At 34.4% G+C, this 19,003-nt stretch overlaps 1 protein-coding gene and 1 long non-coding RNA gene across 2 annotated transcripts; both read right to left on the bottom strand.

Moving 5' to 3' along the window:
* Positions 1 to 2,197: 2,197 nt before the first annotated feature.
* Positions 2,198 to 8,863, bottom strand: LOC132614388 (nicotianamine aminotransferase 1-like). The gene is made up of 7 exons (XM_060329150.1): positions 8,501 to 8,863; positions 5,221 to 5,560; positions 4,704 to 4,922; positions 4,079 to 4,138; positions 3,806 to 3,961; positions 3,627 to 3,720; positions 2,198 to 2,652 (listed from the first exon to the last, which is right to left on the bottom strand). The coding sequence occupies exons 1-7, from the start codon at positions 8,767 to 8,769 to the stop codon at positions 2,537 to 2,539; spliced, it is 1,254 nt and encodes a 417-aa protein (XP_060185133.1). The 5' UTR covers positions 8,770 to 8,863; the 3' UTR covers positions 2,198 to 2,536.
* A 5,185-nt stretch (positions 8,864 to 14,048) lies between these two features.
* LOC132615167 (uncharacterized) lies at positions 14,049 to 15,170 on the bottom strand. The gene is made up of 2 exons (XR_009572689.1): positions 14,894 to 15,170; positions 14,049 to 14,224 (listed from the first exon to the last, which is right to left on the bottom strand). It is a non-coding gene; the product is annotated as an uncharacterized LOC132615167 (long non-coding RNA).
* Positions 15,171 to 19,003: the final 3,833 nt, after the last annotated feature.

Genomic DNA, 19,003 nt, shown 5'->3' on the forward strand with positions numbered 1-19,003 from the left:
AATATATGAATCACGATTTAAAAAAAAAAAACTTTTTTGAATCTCAAAATTTGAAAGGTGCCACATAAATTGAAACAAAGAGAGTAATAGAAAGAAAGAGATTGGTGAAGTTAAAACTTTATTAAGTTTTTTATACAGTTAATAAAAATATCTACAATAAGTATCCATAAAATATGAAATTTGAAATTTTGAAAATAAAAGATGTTACTACTCCCTCTGGCTCAAAATAAGTGTCCACTTAGTCTTTTTTATTTTTGTCCAAAATCAGTGTCTACTTACATAGTCAAGAAGGAATTAACTTTATTTTTCCAGATTTGCCCTATTTACCAATAAATTTGAAGAGTTTTATTAATTAAGGGTAGCTTAATCACAATACCTTTTTTTTTTTCTTGTAGGAGTTAATGTTTTTATATGAGTTAATGTTTTTTTAAGGGGTGTGAAAAAGGTTAAGTAGACACTTATTTCGAATTGGAGGGAGTACTACAATAAACAAAGATGAATTGATGGTGTAAAAACTATTTATATAGCTGGAGTATACTTATTTGGGTTAACTGACTGTAAATAGCTGATAAGCTTTAAGAATCGAAAAGTATTTTCAAGTGCTGAAACTAATTTAAAAATATGCAGTTACACGTTTGGACAAAAATATAGAAACTGATAATAAATTGCTGATCATGTGTTTAGTAAATATATCCACAAGTTGTTAATTAGTTAAAATGATTAAATACCCTTAAAGTTTTACCAAAATTATAAATATAAAGGTATCTTTGCAAAGGAAGGGAGGAATAATGGATACCGATGGAAAAGAAAGTTGGAGATTTTCTTTTGAAAAAGATAATTTGAGAATTAGAAAAATAATAAAAATTTGGTCAACTTAAAAGTGTTTATAAACTGAAAAGTCATAAGTTCAGGATGATCAATTTATCAAATTTGTAAATAATTCAAAAAATAATTATAAACACGCTTTGAATTATAATGACAATTGAATTGGCATTAGACCCAAGATTAGCAGATTCCCTGACTGATAGTCACGTTGTTAGAGAGGAAAGGACCCGACTCGAAAGATGGGTTTTTTCTTTGTTCAAAGCAAGAAAAAGATAATTAATGAAGTCCAAGAAATATTATTCTCATTAATAAGCTCAAGCACAAATATCAATCCATTCTTATAGTTTTATGTTACAGTATAATTGAGGAGATCGGTTTTATGATAGTTACAAATGTTTATTTGGCTTTAAATTAGTAAATATAACATAAGAGATCTATAAATAAGTTTATAAAATTATTTTTAATATTTAAGTTGTAACTGATTATTATATAATTAAAGTCCTCATACGCTTAGAATTAAGTGAAATACAACTGATTTGACATGTCAGCGCGCGGTATTCAAAAGACCTACCTTTGCCAAGAAAGAATATTTACTTGGACACTTGAAAAGTAAAAATATTTAACTTACAATTGGTGATAACTTAAGGGACTATCTATATATTCTTTTAGAATTATATTATCTCCGACCTTCCAGTTCATCAAGTGTTGCATAATCAGCTGAGTTCAGGAAATTACAACATATGATCTTAAAAATGGATGATTTGAATTTTTGATGCCACTTGCTCCATGAGCAAACTTTCAATGTCGAAAATCAAAACTTGTTAAACTTGAAATTTTCAGGATTGACATACTGCTATTTTATACTTCCATTTGACTACTGCCCTCCGTCATAATTTATGTGATGTAATTTGACTGAACACAGAGTTTAAGAAATAAAGGAAGACTTTTGAATCTTGCGATCTAAAATAAAATAAAGATATTTGTATGTTATAAATCATCTCGTTGAGTGTAAAAGATAAAGTTTAAAGTTAAATTATTCTCAAATAAAAAAATGTGTCATTCTTTTTTGGATTGATTAAAAAGAAAAGTGTGCCTTATAAATTGAGACTGAGGGAGTAGCACTGTAGCAGAGTTGAGTTAGACGTAATAATTATGTTTTGTTCGATAATTTGTATTGTGCGTGTTTTTTAAAAAATATAATGTGGTTACATAGAATGCAACAGTGAAGACTACATGCCTTTAACTTGCCCCCATACATGGAGCTAATGTTTCATAGGGTGATTTACAAGAGTAATCGCAGTGTTGAACTTTTGATCCCACTTGCCCCATGGACAAAACTTGAAGTTTAACAAGATTTTTGACCTTGAAAGTTTACCCATGTGGCAAGCGCGGATCAAATGTTCAAGACCGCCCATTTCCAAGGTCATTGGATATAATTTCCTATGCTTCGTCACAATTCTATAATGTCCTCATCTCGGATAGTTTTTCTTATGACCAAGAAATTTGTCGGAGTCAATTCTTAGGACCAATCGCAACCTTCCAAACTCGAGGATAATGAATCCGCCTCATTACCCTTCTAAAAAACCCTTTGTGTGTTTTCAAATCTTTTGCCTCACTCGATTAATTAGTCAGCCTATTCGGATAGTCTATTTTACAACTTTGCTAAAGGAAGATTTGCTTCACAACAGTTTATCAAATGGTAACTAAATATTTAGCTACTTGTATGCCTCAAGCAGAAGGCTTTTATCCTCTCAAGTCCTTCTTCAAGAATGGCTGGCTCCATGGCAAAAGTTAACCTCAACCAATTCTTTAGTCCCACAATCATTCCTGCAATATTTTACAAACATTTCATCTTTCAGTCCAGAATGTCCAGAGTAAAACCAAAAAAATAAAATAAAAAATCAACCTATCTTGTTCACTTCTCCTCTTCTATTTTCATGGGGGTAGGGAGTTGGTGGATGTGAAAGAAACCGGAAACCTTAAGACAAATAGTGAAATAACTCAAGATCCTAAGGCAACTATTTTTTCTTTTTCTGTTGGACAAGAAAAGGGTAAAACTCCGCCTGTGTGAGCATTACCGGTCCCAGGCCTGAAAAAAGGAGGGGGTTGCTGTAGGCTGAAAATGTAAAACTTGCCAATTGTTTCGAAAGACTCTACAAATCTTTAGTATAAATGCGGACAGACTAACTCCTAGCACAATGGAAGAAAAAGAACAATATAGGCGATATCTACTAGTTGAGGATAGGTTTTAGACTTGTTGGAGAACTTCTAAATTCTAATAGACTTAAAGTTACCTTTTTACTCTTGTTTATTCCATATGAAATAAGCTTGAATAAAGAAGTGCGGACCAAGGATATGACCTAGTGGTCAATAAAGTGGGTTGAGAACCATGAGGTAGGTTCAAATCTCAGCAAAGACAAAAACACTAGGTGATTTCTTGTCTTCTGTCCTAGCCTTGGTAGACAAAATTACCTAGTACCTGTTGTTGGTGGTAGGTGACAGGTATCCTGTGGTATTAGTCAAGGTGTGCGCAAGCTTGTCCAGACACCACAATTATCAAACAAACAAACAAAAAAAGAACTGGGATTAATATAACTGACCCCGACTTGTTTGGGATTGAGGTGTAGCTATTGTTGGACAGAAAAAAGGGTAAAAGGGCAACCCGGTGCACTAAGCTCTCGCTATGCGCAGGGCCCGTGGAAAAGGGTGATTAAACGTTTTTAAGCTTCTTGCCATTATATAATTCAAGAGTGGGTACAGATTTCTACTTGAGCAACCATATTAAGAATGAGCTATTTTACCTGGCAGGATGATAACTGATTCTTCATGGGCTAGCTTAGTGCAGAAATCCATATCATCATTTATGCCTTCCAGAAATGACAGGTTCAATTTAATCTACAAGGCATGAAGAAATTAAAAATTGAGATCTTCATCATTAGATTAAGAGGGACTAAAATCGAAGTTCTCTATAAGTCCTCACCATCACGGACATTGCTCCATCTGGTTTGTACGGGCAGGTAAAGCAAGGTATCTCCTGAACTTTGGCATAAAATACATCAACCGCTTCCTTCAATACGTTGTTGATGTTCGAAAAGAATTCCTTTGTCGTTTTCTCGAGGATGTGAGGTACTGCTCCCTGTACATTATCAAACACACCAAAATCAGAGATTCCTTACAGCAAAATAGCATGTTATAGACTTAATTATGTGTATGAATTGACCTTTGATCGTAGCAAACCACAAATAGGCAATACCTGAACAATAGTTGCTGGATTAGCACTGTATTCAAGGTAACTTTGAAGGCATTCAGCAATCTGAAAAGAGAAAAGCAACAGGAAACTCAGTCATATTGTAGAACGGCCTTTAGAAGGCATCGACATGCTAATCCGCAGGCAAATGTTCTTTTAATTTTGTAGATATCTATACGAGCACTACTTAAAAAACAAGAATTAGCGATGGACAAAACCGTTGCTAAATACCAAAATTATCATAAAATGTTGTTAGCTAAAAGCAGTTTGGCGACGGATTAGAGACGAAGCTCGTAACTAATTCCATTTTTTGTTTGTTTGTTTAGTGGAGTGATTATGCAACTCTATTAGTTTCTAGTTTTGCAGAGATCTATATGAGAATATCTCATGTCATCAGTGGATCAGTATTCCTGTTTTTACATATTTTCCGATCGGCAGATTGCAGTAATTTAAAATTTTGCTCCTCATAATTTTTCTACGAAGCATCCTTTGAATATTTTCTCATGAGTCACAGACCTTCTCTTGGTCAATCACTTTTTTTGATTCAGAAAGTTGAAATAAGAGTACTAAAAGATAAACAAAAGAGAGCGAAGACGAGGAATAAAGAGAAGAAAAATGGTAGGATACAAACCCCAGACTTCTTAAGGAGGCCACTAGGATCAACCATTGCTATCCAACCAAGTCGCCAACCAGGAATAATCCATCTTTTTGATATCGACCCCAGAGTTAAAATTGGAGTTATCGATCCAAATACTCCCATTGGAACAAAAGGCTTGCTACCGAAACATAGGTGGCTATAAACTTCATCTGCAATCACTGGGATTCCTAGCTTTTTTGCCGTCTCCGCAATCTACATGATGAAAACAAAGAAGGGACAAAACTGAGGAAAGATTTATTCAATAAAAACAAGGGTTTTTCTTTAACTTCTGGCCGTCAGCCCAAATTAGTTACGGGTGCTAGCCAAAATATACAGTACATATACACTGATTATGTATAATTTATATATATTATATGTATACAATATGTATATTCTTAATATACATGACATACATTTTCTGGCTAATATTTTTTTGGACGGTCCAAAAAGGTAATTATCCCTAAAAGCATTGGAATAAACAAATGGTCAGTAATATAAAGGTCAATCCTACCTCTTGCAAGTGTTCGGAAGTAAAAACGTTTCCACAAGGATTTCCAGGATTAATGATAACTATGGCAATGGTGTTATCATCAACAAGGGCTTGTATGCTTTCAAGATCAACCTCCCAGCCCTTTTCAGGGAGAAGGTCAAAATGGCGGACCTCAAGATTACTACACGCAGCACGAGCTTCGTAAAATGGATACCCTGGTTTAGGAAGCAATATGTTGGCACCAGGGCGAGCAAGAACTGCTGTTACAACTTCAATCCCTTGATTAGCACCAGGTGTAAGGAAAATATCGTCTGGTGATAGTTGGTGAGGAAGATCATGAGAGAGATACTCCGCTACCGCCCTATTACAATAGATGAAAAAATAGGCATCTATTAGAGTATGTCTTTGGCATCAGCAAACAGCTTTGTTTCTTTAACATTAGAGAATAACCTTGATGAGACCTAATCATCCTCATTCAGGATGATTAGGCCAACAGAAATGACAAGAAGACCAAGTAGCTATGCTAATGGGAGGTATCAGTGGTAGGTAGCAGGTATTTGAATTAGTAGAGGTTCTCGCAAACTGACTTGGATACCACGGTTATAAAAAAAATGACAAGAAGTCTACAACACGACGACAAGAGAATTTCCCACTCATGCTCACTTCCCCTTCAGTCTTTAAAAGATTATTGTTGTCTTTGGACTTACCAGTCAAATATACTTAATAATGTAGATATTGCAAGTAAAAACCCATTTGAGGCTCTCAGAACAGACACATGGAAAGGGAACCCTAGGTGATTAATTTCTTCCCTTATGTCCAAGTCTTTGTAGACAGAGTTACCTTGTATCTGTGCTGGGTGAAATATAACAAATACCCCGTGAAATTAGTCAAGGTGTACGCAAGCTGACTCGTATACCACAGTTTTGAAAATAAAAAGACACATGTGAAGTGAAAATTGGCTAGAGGTTTTTCATTAGAATGAGTACACAGCTAGAAATACTCATCCACACCCCCCACCCCACCAAAGAAAAAAAAATATTATATCCATGCAAGGAAAGTTGCTGTACCACCCATCAACTATAAATAACATAATATACTAGCCTCCTTACTGAATAAACCCAAATTCTTAATTGAATGTGATAAATCAGACAAGGGGAAACAAAAAAAACTTTTATATCCATGCAAGCTGCACCACCCATTAAAATATCAATAACCCAATATCCTACACTTTTACCTCCTTGCTGAATAAAGACCAACTCTCAACAGCAATATAGTAAATCAGAAAAATAGAAAGCAACAAGCTTTTACATCCATGCAAGGAGAAAATTTCTGCACCACCCATTAAGATATCAATATCCCATTATCCTACAAACTTACCTCCTTGCTGAATAAAGACCAATTCTAAACTGCAATGCTCAGTCATACCTCTCTATAATAGTCATCATCTGCAACAATATTTCACTATAATGACTATGTTTTTTAAAACCGATTTTTCATGTTATGTTATGTTATAAGCATTTCGTTGTAACAACCAAAAAATATTCAGACAAATGAGGCCGTTATAGGGAGACTTGACCTTAACAAATCAGAAAATATAAAAAGGAACAAGCTTTTACATCCTTGCCACAGAAAATTACAGCACCACCCATTAAAATATTACTCCTTGATGAATAAAGACCAATTCTAAATTGCAATGTACAGTCAGACCTTCTCTATAAAGATAAGAGTCATTATACTTCATAACAACATTTCACTATAACAAGTAAGTCTTTTTGGAACCAATTTTTCATGTTATGCATATTATATATTTTCTATAATGTCATTTCCCTATATCAGCCAAAATATCCAGACAACCGACGCCATCATAGAGAGATTTGACTGCAATAAATCAGAAAAAATAAAAAGGTACAAGCGTTTACTTCCACACAAGAGAAAATTCCAGCACCACCCATTAAAATATCAGTAACAAATAATCCTAAAACCTTACCTCTTGAATAAAGACCAATTACATTTTACTATAACAAACAACAACATATCCAACTCTTATTTTCTTCATGCTTGTTAATTAGTAGAGGTTCGTTACCTCATTGAGATTGATAAGTTAATGCCTAGCCCCCTTGCTTGTACTTAACCCTATTGAGGCTTTTTATATTTAATAAACAGAAAAGGCTCAAATATGTCATCGAAAATGGTTCAAATATGCCCCCTTGCTTAAACTATCGGGAATGACTCATTTATGCCACTAGTCAATAGTTTGGCTCATTTATGCCATCGAACTATCGGAAATGGCTCATTTATGCCATCGAACTATCGGAAATGACTCATTTATGCCACCAGCCAATAGTTTGGCTCATTTATGCCATCGAACTATCGGAAATGACTCATTTATGCCACTCATGACTCATCAATGGTTTGACTCATTTATGCCATCGTCATTATCAAAATGACTCATCCATGCCATTTTTCATTAACGCCGGTTTTACAATACCAGATATGATACGTGACTTCCAACTAGATGGTTGTAGGTGGGTCGGGTGTATGAGTTGAATTTTTTATTAATTTGGGATTTAAAATTGGGCTGATTTAATTAAACGATGTAGACTTCTAATTGGACGCAACGTGTCATAGCTGGTATTATAAAACCGGCGTTAATGAAAATGGCATGGATGAGTCATTTTGGTAACGGCGATAGCATAAATAAGTCATTTCCAGTAGTCCGATGACATATTTGAGCCTTTTCCATTTAATAAAAGACCCCTAGACACTCTGTCTAGTGGTATAAATTCAGGAAAACAAAAATCCAGTGTAATCCATATGTGGGGTCCGAGGAGGGTAGAGTGAGGGTTGAGTGTAACATGACAACAAAGTTCTTTTTGGAACCGATTTTTCATGCTATGTTATTATATTATATGTTCTCTATAATAATATTTCGCTATTAACAGGTAAAAAATATCCATGTCTCTGTGATTCCGTCATAGAGAGCTTTGACCAGAGGCGGATCCAAGATTTAAATTTTATGGGTTCAATCTATAGATTTTTAGCATTGAACCCATTATATTTTTAAAGTTAAGGGTTCATATCGACTATTTATTGCAATTTTAATAATTTTTTACACATAAATTTAGGCTCCGCGTCCAAAGTTTGGGGTTCAACCTTATAGGCTACATACGCCTCTGGCTTTGACTGTACTAAATAGGAAAAAAAGTAAAAAGGAACAAGCTTTTGCATTCATGCAAGACATGAAATTTATACGCCACCCAGTAATTAAATCATTAGTAACAAATAATCCTAAAAGCTTTACCTCCTGGTTGAATAAAGGCCAACAGCAGGTGCATAACCATTGAACTTAGCAGATCGAACTGCACCAAAAATAGCATCTTCAGTTACCGGAGAAGTTCGAAAACATGGGATTGATGAAGGGTCACCACGACCCAAATGAATCAGTACTCTCCCATCTTCTTCGTTAAGATTTTCCATAATTGTTTCAAGAACTGATCGAATTGAGAATAAAGATTTTTCCTTAATATCATCGCCATTCTTGAAACCCCATTTGCACAATTTATTCTCCATTTCGTAGTTTCTTTCAATTGTGTTTTTTTTTTCTTGGAGATTTTATGGGAGTTAACGGCAAAATGCAGTTCAGTTGTTTTTCTTCGAGGACATGCACATTTATACAAAGAAAGAGACTGGTGTAAAAGTTTAACCCTTTTGTTTGGATGACATGTGACACTTTTGTTTGTCTCACGTTATTGACACTTTTTTTTAGTTTTCATGGGTGTTCGGTAGAATTCTAACTATATCCAGATTCACGTCGCATAGAGTCTCATTTGGGGAAATGCTCCCTATCAAAAAAAAAATTCATACTCAAGACTCGAATCTGACATTATTGACACTATTCATCTATCAAGAGATGAATTTTGAAGCGGAAAAACGGTTGGATTTACACGTGTAACCTCACAAATAAGTTATATTTGTTCTTCGTTATATTTTTTTTTTTTGATATATTTACCCTAAATCCATCCATCTTACTTACTCAAAAGCAAACTGCAAAAATAAGCAACTAAAAAAGCTAGTGGGTTGGGCTTCTCAGAAAAGTAAGGAAGAAGGCATTCGAAAGGCCGACCACTATCTCCACGTTTTCTTCTCTGCCCTCTCCTCTCCAAAGGCCCAAGATAGAGGCTTCAGTCATCGTTAGAATCTCGGGGCGGGGCAAATTACAATTAGACCAAGGGGAATCTTTATAGGAACTAGTGCCGACCTCGTATGTTCTCAGTCTTCAATTTCCCCTGGTCCATTGGGTAAGCAGCGGAGGGAAGAGATCTATACCCATTGCCGTAGCACTTTCCTTGCCAGCGTGAGGGAACAAGCAGAAAAACAATATACCGTTGTCGCGAAGTTGACCAAGGGGAAGCAGGAATTAGACCAATAGGGCACGATGAAGACAGACGGAAGTAAAGGGCCATCATCCACTATTGCCAAAAATCTTTCCTTCTTTTTTAGTAAGGGTGTCAGCCGCTGCCGATAACGGGACCGCCGCGTTCTTCTTGTAGCGTCATTCCCCCCAGTGAGAGTAGTGACTAGCGTTATAGGTCATTGGGTCAACTGGAAATTGTAGAACTGTAGCTGCTCTCGAAATTGGGACTTGATTCTTTTTTTGCTGAAAAGAGAAGGTACGACCTTGGCCCACCAGCTTCTTTTCAATCCAGGAGCGGCCCCTTATCGGATTTGAACCGATGACTTACGCCTTACCAGCAAAACTCGAACGGATAGAACAGATGGTCCAACTACATAACTTTTTCATGCTTTCAAGCTTAATGCGTTCATTCCCTCTAGGGTCATTGAACTAAGAGAAGCTTTAGCCCTTGAACCTGAAACGACTTTTATGAGCTGTCTCAGGGCGCTGTGCCGTGGGTCAGTTTCGGGATGGGGAGCGAAGAGAGACCAGAAGAATGATTCATTTGGATCGACGAGCTTTTTCAGCCCAAAAACGAAGAATCAATGGAATGTCTGTCTATCCATGAACAACTCATGTGCCTTCCAGAACCAGGGGTATTCGAGCTAATACCTCCTTATTCTGCTGCGCTTACCCCACCCTATGGCCACCCCCTTCTTCCTCCTTGTCTCTTTCTCTGCGGCCTGCGTGGGGCCCAGTTGCGATTGGATTCCCCCTTTACTCGATGTTAAGGATCCTTTAGTTCTGAGCGAGGGCTTGACCCGTTGAGGAGGACATCTTCTTCTGCATCTCTGGCGGTTAGGGGGGGAGAGGGTCGGCTGGGCCTGCCTTTTCAATCAATCTCCGGCCGGAAAAACCGAAATATTCCTACTCGAACAAGAAGTCCTACGGTACCCCGAAACAAAGGGGCCAGTCTTCGTCGTGCCGGGGTATCCCGATCCGGACGTCCAAGCCTTCTCCCATCGGTAGTTGGAAGCAGAACTGAAACTGGATATTACTTAAGAGATTACTTTCTTAGTAGTTGCAGCAAGCAAGCTAAACTTTGTGCTAAGCAAGCTAGAAACTGCAGCACAGCAACAGCCCCTCTCCAAGTCCCAAAGTTCTAAGTTCTTCCTTTCAATCCAAGTCGAGGTAATAGTTTCTATGGTAGGGCTATCCAATTTTAAGGTTATATTTACCCTTATCATCCAATTTTAGGATTATTTATATCCCTCATCAGTTAACTCCAATATCCCCATCTAAATTTTTCTACATAACGCCCACGTGACACGTAAATTCTAAAGTTTCTCATTTTTTGTATGGTTGTAAGATCAACGGTTAATTTGGCAGCTCAGAAAATTGTAGGATAGTTTAAAATTTAGGGGAAAAATAAACTACAAATTCCTCTCTCTCTATATATATACTGTATTTTTATTAATACTATCATCAGCATTACTCATTACTCCTATTTATTTAGTGAAGCAAATTTTCACATTTGTCTATTGAATTAACAAATGTACCTTCGATTGGGTGAATTCAGACCAAGTTATTTCCCCTCCAAGGAAATATATTGAGATTCTTTTTAGTGGCATCAACGAAAAAGATTGTGAAAAATGTCTATTTTATTTATGAAGTTGAAGCTTCACTTAGTTCTACAGTGTTGTTCTAGTTCTAGAAAGTAATAAGAGCGAATCAGACATGGTTTATTGAAATGAATTTATTAGTGCGAGTAATATAGTGATGTCTGGCTGATTGCTGATTGAATTTACGTTTGGCTGCTCAAGAAGAGGTGGAATAATTTAAAGTTCGAAAAAAATGTGCCATGTAGGGGTCACATAGACAAATTTAGGTGGGGATATTTAACTAATGAGGGTGGCGACATTGGATTTAACTGATGAGGGGTAAATATGACCTTAAAATTAAATGATACGGGTAAATATGATTCTGAAGTTGGATGACAAAAACTAATATATCAAAAAAGTATAATTAAGGACAAATATAACTTATTTGTGAGAGTACAAGGGCAAATCTGACCCTTTTCCCTTTTTGAAGCTAAATAAAATTTGATCAGCTTAATATCTTAAAATTAAAATTAAGATATCTAAAAGTTATATGAAAAGTACTTTAAGCTATAACTATTCTCATATCAATAAGAAGGAAAGTATACATTTTAAAATATTAATACATATAGTTTGAATCTCGTAAATTAAAAAGTATGACATGAATTGTGACAAAATGAGTATATTAAATTATTAAATATGTTATTATGTAGTGATGAAAAGTGTCATTTCATATAAAAATTGATTTGGTGTGCTTGCCATTTTCTTCCTCCTCTTTGCCTTACTTTTTATTTAGCAATCCTATTTATCTTTTATCATACTTTTCTTTTAATATAATATTAATCTATTCGGTCCATATTTTATTTTTAACTTTTCATTTAGTTCAAAATAAAACATTTCTTACATAATCAAGAATGTACTATTAATTATATTTTTTAAACTTATCCTTATTTAGATAAGTGAGCTTTTACATAACCAAGAAATCACATTAAGTATGTATTAATTATTTAATTAAGAGTAATTTAACCGAGGGTCTTTCGGAAACAACCATCCTACCTTGGTAGGAGTAAGGTCTGCGTACACTCTACCCTCCCCAGACCCCACAATGTGGGATTTCACTGGGTTGTTGTTGTTGTTGTTGTTGTTGTTGTAATTTAGTGAAAACACCGAAATCACATTAATATGTATTATTTAATTAAGAGTAATTTAGTGAAAACACCTTCTACATTTTAGGGTGGGTGACTTTTTTAAGGGTAGGCTCAAGCTAAAAGCACCATACAATATAGTCCGTAGGAGATTAGGTTTATTCTTCATATCAGTGGTGCGTGCGTGACATTATAAAACGACGAAAAATAATATAATTATTCAATTGTTTATTCATCAAAATAATACTCAGTATAATGCAAATATTGTATCATATAATACGATACATAATTTTATGTAACAACCATATATCCAAACAATCTGTTAATTAATTAATTTTTGTCTGATAGTATGATGACAATTAAATTGGCATGCGACCCGAGATTAGCAGATTCCCCTACTGATAAATCACGTTGTTAGAGAGGGCAGACCCCAACTCGTAAGATTGGATTTTCCTTTGTTCAAAGCAAGAAAAATATAATTAATGAAATCCAAGAATATGTTCGCGACACACATTAATATAATAATTTTTTTCCCCCTCCCATTTTAGGAGGATTTATAGTGTTTCCACACTTCCCCTCCAGTGTGACTCGAACCCAGGACCTACCGGTCGTGGGTGGAGGTGCTTAACCACTGAGTCATCCCTCACTTATCATATAATAAGTTTTTAACTTATTGTTTGGTGTCTTATATAATTGTATTTTAGTAATATTACTATGAATACATATAAAGAGAACTCGTAGAATAATACATTGATTTTTCATTCGTTTACTTGTTTAAATATTGATATCGCTTATAAAAAGTTCTGCATGCATCACTAATCGTAGGAGATGGTTGCGCATCATACAACTCACCAACTTCACTTGCCGGAGAGGTGGCAAAATCAGCCCATAAAATTATGACTTGCTCAACCTATTTAATATTGGACGGGTTAAAGACCCTATTTATTTATTGAAATGGCCGGCTACAAGAAAAGCAAAGCTTCGTAGACTCGGTCAAGTCGCTTATAGAATGCCGACGACGATTTTCCACAACATAAGTGAAGGGGAGAAGGAAGCGAACCTTAGCGAGCTTTATAAGGCCAACCACTACATAAGCAGCTAGCGGAGAAAGCTCGAAGAGCTTCCCTTCATTCATTACTAAGCCAAGGTCTTAGGTCTCCGAGTCAGCCCACGCTTTTTCGATTCCCAATCATCTTAGTCTATTTTGACCCGCCCAATTAATAATCAGCCCATTTAAACACTGAGTTGATATACAACGCAAATTGACCCATGATAAAACTTTGTATAAATTTTTAAGAAGACATTTTTATATTTGGAATGTTATATATAACCATAATATAAGGAAGAAAGTTTTAGTAAGTACATAAACAAATAATAAAGAAAACAAACAAAAAATAAAAAACTTAGCAAGAGTTGGACGGAGTGTGTTGTGACTCGTTTTTTAGCCCATTTCAGTCTAAGTAACTTTGAACTGGTCATTTGATCCGCCCATTTATTAGCTCAGCTTACTTTGACCCTGATCCGCCAATTTATTAACTCAACTCATTTTTATATACTCAAAACAGCCCATTTGACACCCCTACGCTAGGAGCCTCGTTCCGGGTAGGAATTGTTATTGTACTATAGAGTATAGTAGAGGATTTGTTAAAAATGTAGCAATCTTCTCATGATTAACCACAAAAAGAACTCAGGAGTCATGGTATTGCGGAATAATAAAGGTACAGATTGTCAAATGTAACATGTTCAGTTAACACAGCCTATATATGCATAAATTCATTATTTATCCAATTCATATTCATAGATATATACATATACATTATTTTTCCTAACATAACAGTCTAGAGAACTGCTTTAGCCATCCGCAGAACTGAATATTCTCTTACTAAACACTGCACCCAAAAACAAAAACAAAAAAGTTAATTACTACTATAACATAATCATAAGAAATATTACATACATTCCAATTCATATGGACACCTTTTCTTTATTAATCCATTCTAAAATGATCAATGATACATTCTTATACTTGAAAGAAAAATAAATTTAAACTTTTATTTGCCTTCAATGAGAACCTTAGATCATGACCGCACCAATAATGTTGCGTCATGTTTAAAACTACTAGTTTTGAAAATTTTATAGACACAAGTGTTACGCTATGTTTAACATTGACTATAAATTTAAAAAATCTTCCTTTCGTTCATATAGAGTTGCACAAATTGAAACAGTACAGTATTGGATCCAGAATTTTCACTCAAGGGGTTCGAAAAAAACAATAAAAGATAAATATAAAAAATAATGTTGTTGACGGGAATCAAACCTAGGATGCTAGAGACAATTTTAAACACTCTGGACCGCTTGAGCTAACCTTTTGCATATGTTCAGGATGTTCAAAAGCTAATATATGTACAAAAACACAGAAAATTCATTCTATATATACACTGTAACTTTTTGCAGAGGATATTCGGGTGAATACCCTCACCTCCACTTAAATCCGCCCCTGTGTACATATACAAAAGTTATCGGGAGGAGAGAAATTGAGAGTGATTGAATGTACGTACTTTGTGCAGTCCATGTGCTCGGAGATAGGGAAACTACGATGAATGTTACACTTTGTTTAATTCCACTGCCAGGACGAGCATAAGAAAAACAACTGCTAGATTCTTGACTACCATTTAGTTTAATTCTTGTGGATCTTTTATGGCTATGATGGAACTTATTATAAGTAAACTTTGCTAGTGGAGATTTATATGATGATTTTGGAGGAGATTTCATTTGCAGTTATTAATTAATTCTGTGATCATTCAATTTGGATGAGTATATACTTAATGCGTAGTAACTGCAAACTGATTTCATTAATCTCGTTGTGGCTTGAATGTCGGGAATCTATTGCACAAAAATGAATCACAAATACTATATGTTGAATGGCATTAATAAGGTTATCAATTTGCTTAGTTATGAAGGAATTTTCTGTTATAGTAAAATTAAAAAGAGGTTACTGAAATTGTGTAAAAGTTCGTTTACAACTTGATAAAAAAATTGAGATTACAAGAAAATGAGCTGTATCCAATAACAAGTTTTTCCTAAAATAGCTAGTTGGTGAAAGTTAATATGATATTAAGACTCAGAAAATACATCATTACCCTTTGAACTTGGATCATATTTGCAAAAACACACTTTAACTTTGCGGGGGGAGAAGGGGGGGGGGGGGGGGGGGGCGTTTGCCCCTGAACCTGTTCGAACTAAAATAAATAGGCCCTTCCGACCCACTTTGGCACCTGCTGTGAGTACACGATAGAGGAGCGCGTGGGGGCTTAATAAAACAGCCCAGACCAATCTAAAAATGCCATGTGGAATTTTCAAATTATTAAGTTCATATTAATTTGTAAAGAAATCCATCTTCCCCAAATGAAATCATCCACCATTAAATTTATTTCTTCTCAACTAAAAATCAGATTCAAAAGGTAAGAATGTAACATAATAGATAGCCCAACATAGAAGAACAAGAAAACACAGAACCAAGCAACCTAGACAACCCCTTCACTATTATTATAAGAAAAAAACATAGAAGAAATTTAGTGTTTAACTTCTTCTTACTCAATCTCTTTGGTCTCTTATAGTTTAATTTTTTAAAATCTTGCTTTTCGTATTATGTTCAGTGCCTTTTTTTTCTTCTTGTATATTTTCTAAGTTCGCAATATGCACATTGGTGAAGAATTGTTTGGTGGGTCGTTTAAATTTTGGAGTTCCATTGCTAAATTCCTTTATGAGTCTACTGAAAATTGGGAAAAGGGTTAATAGTTATCGGATAAAAAATATTTGGGTGTAAAAATCCGACTCGTATTAAACATGTCCAAAAAGATGGAATATAATTCTTTTTATTAGGGGTGACACACACGAGCTGCCCTTGACCTATAAGCAGCTGCCAAACTGGGTCGGAAGGGCCTATTTATTTTAGTTTGAACGGGAGGATAATAGGACCCCACAAAGTTAAAGTATCGTTTTGAAAATATGATCCAAGTTTAGAGAGATAATGATGTATTTTCTCTACTAAGACTCGTTTGACATTATTATCCACTGTCTTTACCTCAAATCCTCAACATCCTTTCAATTTTATTCATAAATTTTGATTTGATTAAGCACATTAACCTTCAATTAATTGAATTATGCATTTTTTATCCATAATTATTAATTGTTTTACCACTTAATTGTTATGTGTTACTTCATGTTTGACGGTAATATAGTTGTACAAATAGTCAAATAGATGCAATGCTGTATTTTTGGTCCCTAAATTATAAGTATAATCTGATTTTGGTCCTTGTGATATATGACAAAGCACATTTAACTTTTAATTATTAGAAATGTGTGTTTTTAGTCCCTTTATGCAAGAAGTATAATATTATATTTGAACTACATTACCGTCAAATATAGAGTAACAATATAACCTTAACATAAAACATAAGTAATTAAGTGATAGAACAACTAATGATTATGGTAAATTTGTGAATATTCATAAGGAATCGATAATGTACATTTATTAATTAAAGATTAAATGTACTTAGTCGGATATCACAAGAATCAAATTTAAAATTTATCAATAACTGAGGGATAAGGCAATGTATAAATTGAGCATCAAACATGAGTTCAGTAACAGTATAAGCTCCAGTATCCCAAATAACCCAAACTGTACCATTTAATTGCTCACTTTATATGTAAAATTTATTGTTACTTCGTACTAAACGGTAATTATATAGTTATATAAATAGTCAACTCTCTGTATATTACTGTTATGTATAAGCTCTGATCCGAAACTTTTGTAGTCTTCACACATACCATAGGGACCCACAAGGTAGTAAAATTGCATTATTGGTTGTGTTGCTCACCCTTTTTCAAATTCTCTCTTTTGCACACTCCCACTTTTGCATACGTGGCACTTGAAACTGGTCTTTTTTGCTCCTTATTAAATTACTTTTTACTTCTTCATCTCAAAATATTTTTATATAATTATTGAGTATCTAAATTTTAAAATATTAGATTAATCTAATCTAATTTAGCTCCGAAGATTAATCAAATTGCCTTTCAAAAAATTGAAATGTGAAAAATATTCTGGGATAGATGAAGTATATTATTTGTCCTTCTACATTCGGGCAAAAATTTAGACAGCGTTGGAGCCAAATTTTCTTTTACAACCGGAGCATTTATTAGGTCTTACTATATCCTTTATTAAACCTCCAATATTTTGCTTCTTTAGTGAGCTCACATATGTGTGTAAGATCTGTCCTAAAATTATTTTTAGGTATAATTTTAAGAATTTTTACTTTATTAATGTATTTTAATTATTATTTATTAATATTCGTATAAGATCATTAGGTTTATTTGTGTAAAAACTCGAAACTAAGACTATAAATATGGCTGTATGAATTTGGAGTTATTGGAAAAATTTGTTGCCTTAGTTGATTCTAGAAGATGAAAACACGATTTTGTCTAATATGGGTGAAAATAAATTACATAATTAAAATTTTAAGTGAGTTCAAAATAAACATAAAATGAATTTGAAGCAGGATGGAGTTGGTGTGTTAGCTACGAATTTGGTCAATTTGGTCTGATTCGATAGCGCTTTGGTTCAAATTCTGTATTAATCTTAAAAACTCATTGAGTATGCATATATTATTAGTTTAGGTTAAAAAAAATTAGGATCAGAAGTCATAAACTTCAATTCTGACGCCACATCTGATTTGAAGTAAATAATTTCATCAAAATGAAAGTTAAGATATTAAAGGAGTGAAATGAAAAATTTGCTTTTATATATTGGAAATATACTCATTTGAAATTTTAATTATTATACATTAAAAAGTGCAAAATAAATTATATTTCTTTAATTAAGTTATCTATTTTTATAGGGGAGATGTCATAAATGTAGAATTCGCTGACTTACATTGCAAAAGTATAGCCAAAACTTATATTGCAAAAATATAGCCCAAAAACACTTTTATACAATGTTGTACACTTATATACAAAAGATAGTACATTATGTAAATCGGTGTATGAAAGTGTATAATGTGTAGGTATATACACCAAAAGATATAATTATACAATATTAGACACGAAAATACGCACTTATACACATTTATACAATATTGTATATATGGGTATAAACATATATTTGAACTGATTTTGAATAAGAATTGCACTTTTATACAAGACAAATATATTATGTATATAGGTGTATAAAAATGTATAATAGTGTATAAGAGGTGTGTATATGGGTGTGTGCACACCTCTTATTCACTATTATACAATATTATCCACTATTATACATAAACTAACTCTAACACCACCAACGACGAAGTAGCAGTAGCCATCGTTGAAGTTCCATTCTCAAGGGAACTGCAAAACCACCAACAAAGTCTGACGAACAGCAACAGTTTTCTCCCTCTATTCATCTCTATCTCTCCCTCGACGAGATCATGCCGAAGCTCCAGCGAAAACCACCCACACCAACTCGCTCACCACTACCAGATCTGAGTGGATTTTCCAATGATCGAGAGAGAGGATGTGCGGCTGAGAGAGCGATAGTGAGAGAGAGTAGGCAAGAGAAAGGAGGCGGAGAGAGAGAGAGAGAGAGAGCGAAGAAGGAGGAGGAAGATGGAGTAGGTCCTTTTTTGTAAGAT

This window comes from Lycium barbarum, chromosome 1 (assembly GCF_019175385.1).
Source record: "Lycium barbarum isolate Lr01 chromosome 1, ASM1917538v2, whole genome shotgun sequence".
Lineage (NCBI taxonomy): Eukaryota > Viridiplantae > Streptophyta > Magnoliopsida > Solanales > Solanaceae > Lycium > Lycium barbarum.

Excerpts from the sequence above, each read along its gene's own strand:
- LOC132614388 (XM_060329150.1), bottom strand. The coding sequence starts at position 8,769 with ATGGAGAATAAATTGTGCAAATGGGGTTTCAAGAATGGCGATGATATT. Across the intron at positions 4,923-5,220 it reads CTTCCGAACACTTGCAAGAG|ATTGCGGAGACGGCAAAAAA; the intron begins GTAGGATTGACC and ends TTCATCATGTAG. Across the intron at positions 4,139-4,703 it reads GCCTCCTTAAGAAGTCTGGG|ATTGCTGAATGCCTTCAAAG; the intron begins GTTTGTATCCTA and ends TTCTCTTTTCAG.